This window comes from Pollicipes pollicipes, unplaced genomic scaffold (genome assembly GCF_011947565.3).
Source record: "Pollicipes pollicipes isolate AB1234 unplaced genomic scaffold, Ppol_2.1 Scaffold_5724;HRSCAF=6776_pilon_pilon_pilon, whole genome shotgun sequence".
Lineage (NCBI taxonomy): Eukaryota > Metazoa > Arthropoda > Thecostraca > Pollicipedomorpha > Pollicipedidae > Pollicipes > Pollicipes pollicipes.
In genome coordinates this window covers 35,611,767-35,628,769 of record NW_023596746.1, presented here as the reverse complement: position 1 = coordinate 35,628,769, position 17,003 = coordinate 35,611,767, and the positions used below count along the sequence as shown (strand labels likewise).

Below are 17,003 nucleotides of genomic sequence, written 5' to 3'. Positions count from 1 at the left end.
ATATCTGCCTGAATGTCTACATCAACAAACTGAGCGTCATCGGTAGGCATGATAACTTGTCCACGCTGAATAAAAAGCCAGATTATAACAAATCGGTCCTAAAATGCTTGCCTGAACGACGTCATGCGTGATCGGAAGCAAAATTTTGCCCCCTAAAACACGCTGCGAACGACCCTAAATCAGCCGCAGAACCAGTGGCCACCAGCCCCGCGTCATCAAAGCTTCGCCAGGGAATGTTCAACATCGTCAAAAGCTTTCGATGCATCCCAAGTTGTCGGCGTCCCAATAAGGTCAATATCAATGCTGCTGGCTGACAAGTTGACTGCACTTCAGCATCGCCGATTCCGTGGAGTGACCTGGGTAAAAAGCATGTTGCTTGCGACATTAACGTGTTGTTTTGACAGGTATGATACAAACTGGATGCGGACTATTCTCTCGAAGAGTTTTCCTATCACTGGCGGGATTGGAGACGGACGAATGCTATTTGGGTCTTTCTGATCTGCACATAGATCATAGTAGTAATAGCCTTATTCCTCGGAGAAAAAAAAAACAGGAGAGTGGAGATATACACATGTTACTGTACCCTGTCTTATCTTAGTGCAAAACGTGCCTCGCAAATGCACTCAACAGCTTAGGAAATCTCTGATCGGTACTCTCAACCAACGGCGTCAGGGCAGTTGTTTTGCACGACCACGTTACATCTCCTGACAGCTCAGCGACAAGCGGGCCTTGAAGCGGGCGAGCGACGGCTCAGGGAGTACTGCAGGTATCCCGCGGAAAGAACCCACGCGCACATGTTGGGGGAGGGGGGGGGGTTGGGGGGCAGGGCGGCAGTCTTCCCCACACTGGCGGCTGTGCTCAACGTCTCAGCCGTGTTATACCCCACACACGTGAAATGCTGGCTCAGGTGATGCGCCCACGCGGAATCAGTGGTGTTGGTGACAATAGCTTTAGGCTCCCCCTTTTTGGCAAAAACAATGAACTTGCGTATAGAGTTCCAGTGAGCGTTCTTCAACTTAACCAATGTTCGCTTAAAATAAGAAGATTTGGTGTCGGAGAGCCCTTGACAGCGGTTTTTCCGGCTTAGTTGGCTGTGTTCCGCGAAGCCCTCAGAATAGAACCGTGCATCGGGATGTGCAAGCTAAGATGACGTCATTTTTGACGTCCTCCAGTGGCAGTGTCTGCACGGATTCGGAGCATGTTCTGGATTCCCCGTGTCTTTATTTTCAAGTATAATCTTTCGCTTAACTTTGCTCCATCTTTCTGGCATGTAATCATAAGGCCAGCTTGAGACGTCGAGAACCGCCAAATGTTGGCACTAAACGCAGCTTAACCAGCATCTTTAACGTCGATAACTCAGCAGAAAAACTCTGAACTCATAGAACGCAGAACAGCTTGCTGTTACTTGTACTAATGTGCCACGAAAATAAAAGAGCCCATGCAAACATTCCGTATTACATTCTCATCCAGTGGTCACGAGAAAGAAGGGAAGCGCAGGAGAACGCTGCGACAAAGTGGCCTAGTTAGATAACAAGGAACAAGTCTCTAACGCGAAGCTGTTGTTTAACGGTAGCTAATGCATTGCTGTTGCACAAAATATGTGAATAATCCAAGTTGGTTCAGATTTAATGCACGGAAATACATTGACGGCGAATTTGGATGATACTTGAATCCGTTTTGAATCTGAAGGCCAGTAGCTACAGCTCGGGCCCTCCGAATCAATGGAAAGAAGCCGACGCCAGTATGGAAGGACTTAGTAAGTTAAATAGCCCCGTTAGCACAGAGGGCTCCGGATGGCAACGTGCAGTCCATCGGAACAATTGAAAGTAACCCGTAGAGGCCTATCGAGCATCGAAAATGCTCGACGGGTTCATAAACAGTGTCTTTGGACAAGAACGAAGGGCCTTACTCAAATGGGAATACGTTAGACTGATGTAGAGGGCTACTGGAGGTCAAGAAGTCTCTGGTCTAACTTATAAGGCTACGGAAATGGCGTGACGGAAAATTTGGATGGTGCTTGAATCGGTTTTAAATCTGAATCGGTCAAGCAAAAATCTGTCAGTGAACATGGAAAGTGTCAAGGTAACCGATAAGGCCACTGGCTACAGCTCGGGCCCTCCGACGATGCCCTTCGAGCATATAGCAAGGACCCGACAGCACCGTGAACGGCTCAGGACAATCGCAAATCCCTTGGCAGTCCCAATCCCCATACAAACAGTGGTGGATCCAGTATTTTGTCAAGGGAAAGGGGGACGCAACATTGTGGGGCCCCCGGAGGCTCCGGCCCCTCCAAACAAGATGTTCTCTTATTCTGTCAATTCAATTTGAAGATGTATATGAGTGCTTTTCTATTATTACAAAATATTTTTGCATTCAAAATGTGTCAAGAACGTGACATAAGAGCATAATAAGTGCTAGAAATTCGAACACCGAGGGAAATTCGTGTCACCATGTTGGCAGCGAATGAGATCATCTTCGGCACTTGCGCATACAAATTGATCGGGGTATACTCGACCGATGCTCTAAGGTTAAGGCGGCAAGGGTATCGGTCATTGTGAAAATCTCGGACGTGTGTGCATGAATTAACTTAGCCAAGCCGGTGCAAACGAGCGAGCGAGGCGCCCTGGCGCTACCAGCGCATGTGGGTCTTTCAGCAACAAGTATCAGTCCTCTAACTTTATCAGAAGGGTTCACGACCAATGTGGAGCGATTAAGTGTCAAGTGTCAAGATCGACCCCGGCACGATCAAAAGTGGCCCAGCAGTTTAACGCATATGGCCCCGGACAGAGCTCAGGGTCCTTAAGAGTAAAAGGGAAGTGCCCAAGACCGGAATAGATGAATCAATGTCCTTGAATGATCGAGAGCAGGGCTGTCATTTTGGAAGAATATTGGCGGCCGCGGGGGGGGCTCCTCTTTGAAGGCCCTCTTTATTTTGATGAAGGGTGATATATCTTTTTAATCCTGGTATAAGCTATAAAAGTATTTGTCATACAGGGGTGACTCCAGGGAGCACGTACTGGACGCAAGCGCCTCTTCCGATCGGCAAATGAAGGCGCCTCTTTAATAGCCGCCACGTTGGGGCTCCAGTGGCGCTCGTCTATTGCGATCATGGGAGGCGGCACGCATTTTGGTGATGAGGTCGGGGAGGTTAGAGGTTAGGAGAGGATAGGGTTAGTCGTAAAAGACTTAGGCCACTCCCACATTCCAGAGCTTTTCGCTTTAACCTTACAAACCATTGCGTGTCTTATGGCCATTGGCGTGTGAAGTTCACTGCATCGTTTATCCGCTCAGCTGTTAGAATCTGTATCAGGTGGTGAGAGCAACCATGACTTTTTGTTACGAGAGGAGGGAGGGTCCTATTTTCGGTAGGTGTACATCTACACATGAGAAACATACGTCTCCATGGGCAGGCAAGAACCCGGCTACATTAACAGATCTAGCTACCGGGTTTGGTAGCCAAGCCATCGGGCAAAATACTCACCCTACCCCGATTTTCTTTTTGTCCTTGAATTAGTTCACTGCGCCCCCGCGCCCGCAACACACCGCAAAATAGTGCAGCCTTATTCAAGTTAAGATTTTCTGTGGCATACGAGTAATGCACAAAAAAACTTGGGTCCGAAGTTTGTGGCGTTCCACATTTTTAAACTCAGCTTTTTGCCATGTCATGAAGTGTTACATTGACCAGTGCTTGTTTAGGATTTGGATTTAAAAGCACACTGCTTTCAGTAGGTACCAAAGGAAATGGACTGTAAAAACAACGATGAGAATAAGTTTGCTGTAATCGTGGTGTATAGCATGCGCGTGCTATTAATAACGCTTCCACATGCCTAGTTATTTTTAACGCGCGCTCGGTTCGAGGATCAATTTGAGCCCTCCCCCTTCCAGAGGTTTTCCAAAATATTTTTGAACGGTGTGACGTAGCCGCTCTAGCTTTGGCAGGTGCACAGCTATGTACGACAATCATACATTTCGATGTGGAGGTAAAAATTCGGCACATTACAGACGAAGCTTTGTCGCCGCTATGCTGCGCCAAATTTCGCAGAGTTGTGGACAACTGAAAACAGGTCTTAACACGTGCTCGGGTGGGGTAGGGGGGAATTACCCCCCCCCCCCCCGATGGCTTTTTCCGGAGTGGTTTCCGAACGGCGCAGCGTAGCGCGCAGCGCGCAGCGCCAAATTTCGCACATTGTAGAAAATTGAAGAGGATCGTTTGCCATAACAATTTACATGTACCTTGCAATATCACTGACCTATGGCAGGTCACAGTCAGGCCATGGTTTCAGCGAAGTCAGCTTCTAGGGAATCGCTCAATCTGATGCAACAACGGAGTGTTAGACGAAACCACACATCTCTGAGATGCTTTCATAGGCAACACAAATATTAAACGACCAAATTACGTTGACCTAGGACCAGGTATGAAGGTAAGGCCAAGGACAAAACCAACCTGTTTTATTACTCTAGGGCTTGCTGCATGGGATAGTTTCTGGTGCTCATTTCTAATTTATTGATAGCAGGAACCATATTGTGCATCTCACATGGACTTCTTAGAGGTCAGAAAAGGCCATTGACCTAAAATGGCCTGAGTGAACATTTTGTTCTTATAGACATACTGCCTGGCGTAATCTTTGTCGTTTATTCAACTGCAAGACCCAGAGCAGTCTTGCATGATTTTGGTCACCATGACCTTTAACAGGTCAAGAAAGGTCACTGACCTTAAAGGAGCATGCCACCTTTTGCGTAGAAACAGTTATTTAGGTTCTGGGGGCAAGTTGGAGATCAATCTGAAATTTGACCTTGTTTGACCTTATTTAACCTGAAGGTCATGACCTAGGAAGCTCAAAATTTGACCCAAGTGAGATCACGTACAGATCAAAACACCCTGTAAATTTGGTGTCTCTAGCTTTCTTAGTTCCCGAGACCTCAGGGGGGGGGTCAAATCAACCACCCCCCGAGCAACCACCCTTGCCGGCCACCCGGGCGCGTGTTAAGGTGTAGGAAGTAAGATGCGCATCGTCAGGTAGCTGACCTATGTCAGGTCAGAGTTAGGTCCTGACTATCAGTAAAAACAATGCCTGTGGAATCGTCCAAGATAATGCGACGACGTAATGTTGAAGGGAGTATCCCATCTTTTTGTTATTTTTCACTCATTGTTATATCAGACGCATGCGATTTGATCAGTGATACCATTTTCTCGAAACTCTTCTGAATAGCTCAGAATTTCTATTTGGAGAAGTCGACCCTGCGGGAGAAATCACATTCCATTCCATGCTCACCATGGTGAAAGTAACGCATTCCATCTGTAGTGCTAATGTTTGTGTTCTACAATATTTTCAACACATTAGTGTTCCAAAATGTGTGTGTACTAAATGCTACGAAAGCTGGAAACACTCTGTTTAGACAAAAAAGACATGCGAGCGTGGAGGCGTTATCCCATGAACTCAACGAAACCTTATACTATGACCTCGATTACTACCCTTTGACGCTCACCAGCGCGGCTCTAACACAGGCACACCTTGACTCCGGGAATGGGAGCATCACATGATCCATGTGGCGCGCTGGTTCAAGATGCAACCAATTAGCTTCTCGGTAATAGGCCCTTGCCCGCTGGGCCAGTTACAAACGTTCTTTTAAACGCGCCGGCAATCATTGGCATGTTCATTGTCATGACGACGATGGTCGTGACTGCAGGGAATAAGCGTGGTGCTGCAACAAAACGTTGTTAGCGCCATTAAGAATACACAAAATTAAAACTGCCGTTCTATGTATTGACGACGCTGCACTACCCGGTGCTATTATGAAACACAACTAAACCTAAGGTTTTACTAGAATATACTATTAAAATATACCACAAAGGTGAGCCACTCCCTTTAAACGAAGCCATAAGTCTCTGAGCTATTTCCTTAGACAACTAGCCAATTGAGGTTAGCATTACGAAATTTTTATTAAGCTTGGGGCAGTACAAAGGCCGGGCCGAGGTAAAAACCAAACTACTTTCTCACTGTAGAAAGTGGTGAAAGAGGTAGTTTTTGATGCTCCTATCTATTTTTTTTTATCACAGTGACGTCAACAGAAATCGCATGCAGACCTCTTGCAGGTCAAAGGAGGTCAAGGACCCAAATGACCCAAAACAACCGCTTTTTTCCATCGATGCGGCGCAGACGATCCGTGCCGGTGTTATCTGAAATGAACACCACTGCAATTTTGCATAGAACAGGTATCTAGAGGGAAGGCGGTTGCATTAGGTCTGGAGGTACTTTGGATGCGGATCTGGAGTTTGATTTCATTTGACCCAAAGGTCAACAGGTGTTTGACCTGGTCTATCTCAAAATTTGACACAGGCGAGTCCACACACAGGCTTTTCTATCTTGTGGATTTAGTGTTTCTAGTTCTCGCGCGTAAATGTCCATTGCATGGATGTATCTCATATTTTATAAGGCATTTTAATTTCATGAGGGCTAGCTCTTCCTTAGCATTACAGAGTAAGAACAGACCAGCCTTCAAAATAAGTCACTTTAGTGCTGCGATTGCGCATTATTGATTGGCATCATCCACTGGTGCGTACGGTGGCGCACTTCTCCCATGCTGTCTGTAAGTTTCATTTAAACCCAACTCAGTGCATTCCCTGGATATTCCAGAATAGTCCAATTAAACATTTAAAACATAAAGACCATAATAGTCTAGCTAAAACCCAAACCTTCCTATATTCCATCCAAAAAGTGTGGAGGCAGGGTAGGGGGAAATATGTATGGAAGCAATGCCAACGCTACTATCAATAGTGGCACACACCCATCCAAATTCAATCAATCATGCTGATTTGTAGGTCACAAGTGACATCTGTGGAGAAAGAGAAAAGTTAGTGATGTGGCAATTAACAGGAATTGCCTTTCTACGAAGCCGCTAGTTGCAACGTGCAAAATGCCCGCAAAAAACTGTGTTGTCACGAATACACACCAATCAGTCGTCGCCCAGGCCCAATTTTAGAGGAGCTTACGTCAAGTGAAGTTATGATGCGTGTCAAGAGAGCCCATGGTCAGCCCACGCTTAGCCGACGGTCGCCCATACAAGCGACCCCCTCAAAACGCTAAAAATGTGATTGTTAACGGTCTGTAGGGGCCGAACACATCGACACGCTCCGATGCGCGGATAATACAGCATTTTGTCTCCTACAGCTAGTTTCAAAAAAATCACTTTCAATCTGATAGTCAAGGAAGAAGGTCGTGTATACCAAATGAAGGAAGTCATACATTCAAAACGATTGTCTGTCCAATCTAGTCAAAGGTGATGAGGCGCTTAAAAATCACAGAAACACAGCAAAATCGAAGCAGACAATTTTTCAGCCCACCCAAACCACTGCCTGCGCTAAGCCCACAGTTGGTCAATACAGGCTAATAATTTTCGTATACATTTTCGCTGGCCATGTGCCAGATCTGTTTCCTTGCAAATTAGGCAGGGGAAAGCAGGTTCCCATCCCAAAACTGACGCGAGATACGTCAACAAAAATAAAACCTTATTGAATATGGTCGTACGGCACTTTAAACAACTCGGAGTGCCAAACTGGTTCCAAAGCTGAGCTTCGTTTCCTATTTGCACTTCTCTCTCTGGATTTACACTAATGCGAAATCACAAAATGTCTTGTTTCCCATTGAGATCTTTTACAGTAGTTCACCTGATGCTTTATTTCTCGCAGAGATTAATATGCGAACCAGTGGGACTGATTCTATCGGCCCCTACGAATTCCCTGATCTTCAGGCCAACTGTGGCCGGACATCTGAAACATCAGCTCCTATGAAAATTAGGCCGGGCAAAACCGGTCCTCACGTGTGAACTGAGGGCTAAACATATCTCAGCCAAAATAAAATCGTGGCCAATATGATCGCATATCTCAACAACTCGGCGCGAGCTGATTCAAAATCTGGGCTTCCTCTATTTGCGGTTTTGGTTGCTGGGCGACAGTGACGTAATATTAGTTTTCCACCTAATGCTCTATTTCCCGTGGAGATTAACGTGCGGCTCAGTGGGACTGACTTTGTAGACACTTAAGACTTCTTGATTTTTATATCAATTGTACCTGAACATCAACACCTCAATTCCCATCAGGATCAGGCCGGGGAAAACAAGTTCTCACCCATGAGCCGAAGGTGAGATATCTCACCAAATATGAAATCTTCCCAATATGGTCGTGTGGCATCTCAAACAAATTTGCATGACAAACCGATCCCAAGCCCGAGCTCCGTTTTCTGTTTGCATTTATCATGGCTCGAGTCACAGCAATGTGAAATTCGTCTTTCACCTGGTTTCATTTCCCGTTGAAGCACTGGTTTCATCGGTCCCTACGATTTTTCTTATGCTCCGATTAACTGTAGCCAGACGTCTGCCACATCAGTTCCCATGGAAATTGGGCCAGGGAAAGCAGGTTCTCGCCCAAAAAATGACGGCGAGATATATCACCGAAAAAAACATCTTATTGGATATTGTCGTATAGCACTTCAACTTAGAACTTCAAGCTGATTCCAAATCTGGGCTTTGTTTTCCATTTGCGCTTCTCTTTCCGGAGTCGCATCAGGGTGAAATGCTTTTCACCTAATGCTCTATTTCCCATTGAGATTAAAATGCAAGTCAATGGGACTGATTCCGTCGGCCCCTACGATTTCCCTGATTTTCAGATAAATTTAGCTGGCCATCTAACACATCACTTCCCATGAAAAATAAGCCGGGGAAAGCAGGTTCTCGCCCATGAACTGAATGTGAGATATCTCACCAAAAATGAAAACTTTCTGAATATGGTCGTATGGCACTGAGACGATGGGTAATACCTTGGAGCAACACGTCGCCATGAAGCCTGCGGTGAAGGGCCATGACCTGGGGCGGCTCGTCACCGCGCAGACTGAAATAAAGGCGCACGGCCCGCGGCGGTGCGTCGCCTTGGAAACACGCAGACCACGTGGGCGTGGGGAATGGCGGCGCCGGCCAGTCGCCTGCGGGTTATAGGGTGCGTATGAATCACGAGGGGGCACCTACGTGTTGCTCGGGCGCGTAATGTGTCTCTCTGGCGTTGTGGCGTGCTGCGTTCACCGTTGTGTCGAAGGTGGTGAAGGCCGGGCTAAAATCATTATAATCATTCAATAAAGGCATTCAAACAACTCGGCATGACAAGCTGATCCCAAATCCGGAAAATGTTCGCCATAATGACAGAGATCGTGTGTGCATTTGATCCGATAATGGCGCGATCACACGCTAGGTGGGCTGTCACGAGACACAGACAGAGACAGAGACAGAAACAAAGGGCAAGGCGGCCAGCCGTCGGCCACCAGCCACCATGTGGATATGACAGCGTCTGACAGCACCGCGCCGCCTCAGCGCAGTGTGGTCACATGAATGCTAAGTAGCCTGTCAAAGACGTAAAAAGCTTGGTTATAATGCGAGTAGCAGGTCGAGCCGAAGCCAATCGGTGTGTAGCAGGACAGTCTCGAATCAGTCTGGACACACAGTCTGGCAGTCTCGAATCTCAGGCAAATTCGCAACACGAATCCCTCCGCATGCCGCTTGTGGTTGCGTCATAACAGCCAAGGCAAAGGCTCTGGACACACAGTCTGGCAGTCTGACAGTCTCGAATCTCAGGCGAATTCGCAACACGAATCTTCCCGCATGCCGCTTGTGGTTGCGTCATAACAGCCAAGGCAAAGGCCCTGGACACACAGTCTGGCAGTCTGACAGTCTCGAATCTCAGGCGAATTCGCAACACGAATCTTCCCGCATGCCGCTTGTGGTTGCGTCATAACAGCCAAGGCAAAGGCTCTGGACACACAGTCTGGCAGTCTGGCAGTCTCGAATCTCAGGCGAATTCGCAACACGAATCTCCCCGAATGCCGCTTGTGGTTGCGTCATAACAGCTAAGGCAAAGGCTCTGGACACACAGTCTGGCAGTCTCGAATCTCAGGCGAATTCGCAACACGAATCTCCCCGCGTGCCGCTTGTGATTGCGTCAAAACAGCCAAGGCCAAGGTATGGCTGGCACGTGACAACATGTGCCGCTGCGCGGCTCAACGCTCGCGGAATCTGGCCACCGATTTACAGGCCACTACGCGCACGACGAAACGCTTGAAGCTGCGATACAAAGCTCAGTGGGTGCAAACACTGCAACACTGCGCAGATGAATATGACACGAGGTCGGTGCAGTGGTCCACAGATGTGGGGTTCGCGCCGGAGCAGGCACGTGCGGCCAGGACTGGCGTGGGCCCGGGGCAGGGGCGATTGTCTGCCGGCGAGCAGAGGCGAGGCTCGTCCAAGCTCATTCGGGCTCGTGTCTCTCCCGCTTCGGAGGATGCATCCTGCAACAAGCAATCCAGGAATGACGGCATAACGGCAATCCGAGGCATGTCCACATCGAACCGCGAGCAAGTCGCGTCGTTGGAACGTTGCCAGACATGACTGGCTGCTTGGCTCATATTGTCATATGTGGCCGTCTTGTGTGTTGTCAGACAAGAAGCTCAGAAGAGCCACGCTGCTTGGAGTTGCCTCACGCCGCCTACCAATACAAGTACCAACCATGAGCCAAATTGGAAAGCTCGAACCCTCTTGACCGAGCTTCACAACCTGCTCCATAAAGGGGTGCCCCGCCCACCGGCCGGCGCCGTGAAGGGATCCTTCGGTCAGGTGGTCTCGTGGCACGCCGGTCGCCGCCTCACCTGTGCACCGTCACTCGGGGGTCCGCCCGATCCCAGGGGATGTTCAGCGGAGAGATGAACACGAACTGACTGCTGTTCGCCAGCGCTTCCTTCAGCAGCATGTCATGGCTGATCTTGCGGTTCATTTCGTCCTGAAACGGACGGCCACGCTCTGGTTGCCCGTGCCGCACATTCAACACGCAACGCAAGCCGCCCAAACTGTCTGTCGCAGAGCAGCTCCGTCTGTGCTCTATGGACTCGCGCGTACATTAGGAAGTCTGGGACCCGAAGCACGCCCGCTGCCTCCAGGCGCCTGCCCACCTCACCCAACGGCCGTCACCGCCCATCGATCATACGTCCGATCCCGCCCTGCTCACCACGAGCAAGTCAAACCCCGCCCTGCTTACCATGAACACACCCGACCCCGCCCTGCTCACCATGAACACACCTGACCCCGCCCTGCTCACCATGAACACACCCCACCCCGCCTTGCCCACCATGAACACACCCGAACCTGCCCTGCTCACCATGAACACACTCGACCCTGCCCTGCTCACCATGAACATACCCCACCCCGCCCTGCTCACCATGAACACATTCGACCCTGCCCTGCTCACCATGAACACGTCCGATCACGCCCTGCTCACCATGAACACGTCAAACTCGTCCAAGATACGGAATGGCGACGGTATGGTGCTCCACATGGCCAGCAGACAGGCCAGCGTGGAGAAGGAGCGCTCTCCGCCGCTGAGCTGGCTTGGATCCCGTCCCTTGCCGTCCCCCTTAGCCGCAGGCTCCACCGTAATCGTCAGCTGGCGCGAGTCGTGGTCAAACTTCATCTCGCCCTGACGGGACAGGTCGGGAGGTCAGCACGGAGTCGGGTGTGAAGGGATACCCTGGTGCGACGCGCCGAGTGTGAGGGGATACCCTGAAGGGACCGGGCGGGTGTGAAGGTGTAGCGGTAACAGATCAATACCTCAGCGCGTGGGCCACCAGTAGGTGGCGCTAACGAGCGTTGAGTGAGCGTGTGAGTATGAGCGTGTGGGTGTGACATCATATGTGGTGTGAGAACCGCGAGTGTTTTCATAGTTTAATTACAAAAGGAACAAAAAGCACCGCTGCAATCATTATCACCTGAATTCAACAACCCACCCCACCATGCATGTCATGCATTGCCACATTACGACCACACAACTCCTCTCCTATGGCGTTCAGCACAGAGCGTCTTTTCAGAGCATTTGGGCTTTGCGGGATCACTACTTACTTGCGTGATGTCCCAAAACACCGAACACGTAACTTGGACTTGGAATAATTGATGTCCACTTGTCTATATCTCGACTTGGGAATAACTGATGTCCATTTGTCTATATCTCCTTGGCGCCGCAGCGCCACTCCCACATGCCATTACTAGACATGCCTGATGCTGATGATTGGCTAGAATACGTTCGTGAGGGACGGCGGGGCCATTAGCCAGCAAGTAACCGGACGACAGCGCCCGTCTGCCGATCGCGCACGCGGCGCCCGTCTGCCGATCGCGCAAACGGCGCCCGTCTGCCGCTAGTGAACGCGGCGCCCGTCTGCCGATCGCGCAAACGGCGCCCGTCCGCCGCTCGTGCACGCGGCGCCCGTCTGCCGCTCGTGCACGCGGCGCCCGTCTGCCGCTCGTGCACGCGGCGCCCGTCTGCCGCTCGCGCAAACGGCGCCCGTCTGCCGCTCGCGCACGCGGCGCCCGTCTGCCGCTTGCGCACGCGGCGCCCGTCTGCCGCTCGTGCACGCGGCGCCCACTCGCTGCTCACCTCGTAGTTGCTGGCGCCCACGCTCGAACCGAAGAAGATGGCGATACGAACCCCCAGACTCTTCTCAAGGGCCCTCCTCATCTTTTCCCGCATATCAAGCATCTCGCGGAATTTCTCCACATCTTTCCGCAGCAACTGCACGCGCATCTTCGTCTTCTTGCAGCACTCATCCGCAATCGAGTAGGCTTCGAGCAGGTCTTCGACCCTAGAACTCCGCTGCGGCTCTCCATCCTTGTCACGTAGGGACCTCTGCAATCCATCCAGCTCGCTTTGGATGGCTGCGACACTCCTGCGGGGTACGGCGGCGCGCGTGAGCGGTGGGACCGGGACCAGGACACCTTGCAGCGGTCGGCTGATGACCGCCACCAGCAGGGACAGGATCTTCATTTCGGCTCGACCGCAGACAACACACGGCCACACGGCCACCGAAGCCTGGTGTCAGCTCGACCGCAGACAACACACGGTCACACGGCCACCGAAGCCCGGCGTCCGGCTCCACCGCAGGCAACACACGGCCACACGGCCATCGAAGCCTGGTGTCGGCTCCACCGCAGACAACACACGGCCACCGAAGCCCGGCGTCGGCTCCACCGCAGACAACACCGCCACACGGCCACCGAAACCGGACGTCGTTTCGACGACAGACAACACAGGGCCACACGGCCACCGAAGCCCGGCGTCGGCTCCACCGCAGACAACACAGGGCCACACGGCCACCGAAGCCCAGCGTCGGCTCCACCGCAGATAACACACGGCCACACGACCACCGAAGCCTGGTGTTGGCTCGACCGCAGACAACACACGGCCAGACGGCCATCGAAGCCTGGTGTCGGCTCCACCGCAAACAACACACAGCCACACGCCCACCGAAGCCTGGTGTCCGTCTCGACCGCAGACAACACACGGCCACACGACCACCGAAGCCTGGCGTCATTTCGACGGCAGACAACACAGGGCTACACGACCGCAGAAACCCGGCGTCGTCTCCAACGCAGACAACACACGGCCACACGGCCACAGTGTCACGCTAGGCTGGCTGACAAACCAACGCCGCTATGCCTTCAACGTGCTATGTGTGGAGTGTGGACGCACAGCACCAGTTTACCGAACGACACAAAACAGCGTGCAGCTCCAGCGGCCGGCGGGGAAAAGGGGGGGGGGGGGGGCAGGAGACATCGGGCGCCACTGACGGCCGTCCAAGCCGAACACGGTCGCGCTCACTTTGTGGGTTCCACCCTGTGGGGACCGGCGAGCGCTTCCGCCGCGACCAGCTGCTGCTGGCAGAAGGCAGCAGCTTTTGTCAGCCTGGCCAGCTCGGCCCGCCCGCCTTCCAGCTCAAGGCCGGCGCCATCTAGCTTTCTCTTCAGCTGCTGAACGTCCTCCTTCGCCGCCCCCAGCTCCTCCTGAGGCAGACGGTCGGCGTCAGCAGTAGCCAAGCTGCTGGGTCTGCCCAGCCATCATCAGGTCAGGTCAGGTTAGGTCAGGTCACGGCCACCAACTCTGGCATCGAGACAAAGAAGGCGTCTAGCCGAGGCGCGAACGTCACAACATAACATCTAACGGCTCGGTGACAATGAGCGGTAGAAACGGGTTCAAATCAGCATCCGTGACCCCCAATTTAGCGCCCAACGGTGACGCCCTGGTGAAAAGACGTGCGTCAGGTACGCAGATCGTTCAGATCAGGCAACGGCACGGTTAGAATATTTGGTCACTTCGATGGGTTAGACATTCAAACTTGTTCTAAAAAATATGGCTAGATAAAAGGGATATTTGTTTCCCACCAAAGCAAAAGTGGCCGTTCACCACATACCCGTCAGATCATGATTGCATGGGGTTTTCAGCAACAGTCATTTGGCATTTAGTTTTTACAAGCGCTTGCTCGCTTGCTCCGCCGCGCACAATGAGAACACAAAGAACATTTAGTTATCTCTTTTTTGCAGCTAAAATCACGGTTCTAGCTGATTTAAAGGTTGAGATATGGCACAGAACGTGAGACCCGGCAGCGGGCTGCGCGCTTTCTGGCGCCCTCTGGCGGCTGCCGGCGGGGAGAGAGCGCATTCTGCCTGCCGTCTCTGCACCACAGGCACACCTATTCCATGGGACCGGGGACTGATCGTGGGAAGCGGCCGGTGATTTTTGCCACTTCCATCAACTGCCAAATACTCGTTGTATTAAACGGCATTGTACTGCATCGAAAAGTAAAAAAAACAAAAAAAAACAGTCGGTACCAGCAAAATCAGTTTTCCTGGCCCGCGCACACATGACGTTACAATCTATACCACGTGATTGTCCGTTCGATTCCCCACCAAGGCATGCAACCTCCGAGTGCGTCCGTGCCCTGGATGCAGAGATGTGGCACAAAACGTGAAAAACTGGGGAGAAAAGAGCAAAGGTGTGAACCCTAAATGAAAAATCGCACCGGTGTGAGCGGTGAGGATCGCGCGCGGATCGCCGCCCGCCTATCCGTTGGCCGGCAGGAAGCGTGGCAGCAACGCGCCGCGCGCCAGGCAGCGCTGCACTACGCCAGAGGCACGTTTGTGGCGCCGCCCGAGCTGCAGCTGGGCCAGATGGAGGTCGTCTGCGCACACTGCGGCGCGCTGCGCTGGCGACTGGAGTCGCCCGGCGTCTGCTGCCACGATGGCAAGGTGGCTCCGCCGTTCCACCCGCCGCCGCCTCCAGCTCTGCGCCAGCTGCTTGAGCCGGAGTCGCCACATATTAGGTGCCGACATCAGGAAATTTGTCCTACAATCTGCAGCGCAACGGTGCGTTGCACAAACTCGTAATGCGACTGAAAGTGTAGTCGCGTCAGTTGTGAATGTTGGCAACAAAATCCACGCCTGTACGCGCATGGCGACCGTCACACACAGCGCGCTGCCGAACGCCATGCCTGGGCCGGAAGCGCTCCTGCGAGCGACCCTCCGCCGGGCCACTGCCGGACAGACCAAGGCCCTCAAACAGATGACAGACTGAAGACAGGCCAAAATGCTCGTTCTTTGATGTGAAGCTTGGCTAAATGAGCAAAGTCGAAAGCCCGCCGCGTGAAAGGCCGTTTTAGCCCTCAACGCCCAGGGCGTACGTCGGGAGCCAGGGCAGTAAGTTGCCACCGTCACAGCGAAAAAGCCGCCATGGAACCCCTTAGTCTAGCCTCATTTGCGAACGCCATTTTTAAAATGCCGTCAACAAAAGGGTGCATGACAGACAGCACGAATCGGCCGACACGATGATGTACTTTTCAACGCTAGATCACGCATAGTTTTGACGGTAGCGGCTTGTATTGGGCTTCGTTTTTAAAATTCGGCCTGTTGCAAATTGTATTGCAACTTGCAGCGCAACGGTGCGTTGCAGAAACCCGCGTTGCACACTGAAAGTGTAGCCGTTTCGATTGTGAATGCTGGAAAATAAAATTCAGGTCTCTTCCTTCTTTCCGTGACGAGATATCACGGTGAACGTGAGACCTCGTCAAAAGCGGCCGAATTCATCTTGTCAGCACGTGTGCACATGCTACATGTGACGTGGCGCCAAAAACGCACCCGATTGCGATGGCCCATTCCGTGCGCTATCGGACTGTGCAAGTTTAATGTCGCTGCGACCGTTCGTTACCGGGATACGGCTTCAGGACACGAAGCGTCGGCCGGTCGTCCTGAAACTGGCATCGCCCGTGTTAACCCTTTGGGATTTTTGCGTTTTTCTCGAAACGCGCTCATTTTTGCGCAATGCGAAATTCTGACGCGTTAGAAAAGCGCAGCCGGCGCATCTCGGTCGTGTGTAAATTTGATAGAAAAATTCCCGACCGTTTGGCCTGCAGGTGACGCAACGGACACACACTGTTCCTTTAGTATCATAGAATAGAAAGATTATGTCGAAATACCTTGTAATTTTATGGTCACCCGTGTCTTGCGGTTGACAACGTGCGCAGGCATGTGTGATTGCCGTCAAGCCTACGCCAGCATTTTAACAATCTACTAACAAAAAAGGCAGTGACTACACGGTAAAGTTGCATTTTAAAAACCTGGGGTTGTGAACTTGTCTCTATTGTGAACTGGGGTTGTGTGCTCGTGCCTATCCAGTGGGTTACCGGTGTTTGTTCGATTGCCGCTCATATTCCTTGTCAAATTGCATGCGACCTCCTTGCCCTGCTGGGTGATCTGCTGCCTGCTGCCATCCTCACCAGCTAGCCAACGGCCACCATAGACCAGCCAGCCCAATCGAGCACTAGAACAGCTAGCCACCAGCCACCATAGACCAGCCAGCCCAATCGAGCACTAGAGCAGTTAGCCACCAGCCACCACAGACCAGCCAGCCCAATCGAGCACTAGAGCAGCTGGCCACCACCCACCATAGACCAGCCAGCCCAACCGAACACTAGAGCAGCTAGCCACCAGCCACCAAAGACCAGCCAGCCCAACCGAACACTAGAGCAGCTAGCCACCAGCCACCAAAGACCAGCCAGCCCAACCGAACACTAGAGCAGCTGGCCACCAGCTAGCAAAGACCAGCCAGCCCAACCGAACACTAGAGCAGCTAGCCACCAGCCACCAGAGAC

The 17,003-nt window shown here is 51.8% G+C and overlaps 1 protein-coding gene across 1 annotated transcript in view; it reads right to left on the bottom strand.

Moving 5' to 3' along the window:
- Window positions 1-9,101: 9,101 nt before the first annotated feature.
- The window catches only part of LOC119104001 (structural maintenance of chromosomes protein 6), a 34,128-nt gene continuing 26,226 nt past the window's right edge, over window positions 9,102-17,003 (bottom strand). The window contains exons 16-20 of the mRNA XM_037227715.1: window positions 13,682-13,863; window positions 12,461-12,749; window positions 11,312-11,509; window positions 10,686-10,816; window positions 9,102-10,328 (exon numbers count right to left, since the gene is read on the bottom strand). Coding sequence (XP_037083610.1) covers window positions 10,289-10,328; window positions 10,686-10,816; window positions 11,312-11,509; window positions 12,461-12,749; window positions 13,682-13,863 — 840 coding nt within the window. The 3' untranslated portion in view covers window positions 9,102-10,288. The remainder of the gene's footprint in view (window positions 10,329-10,685; window positions 10,817-11,311; window positions 11,510-12,460; window positions 12,750-13,681; window positions 13,864-17,003) is intronic.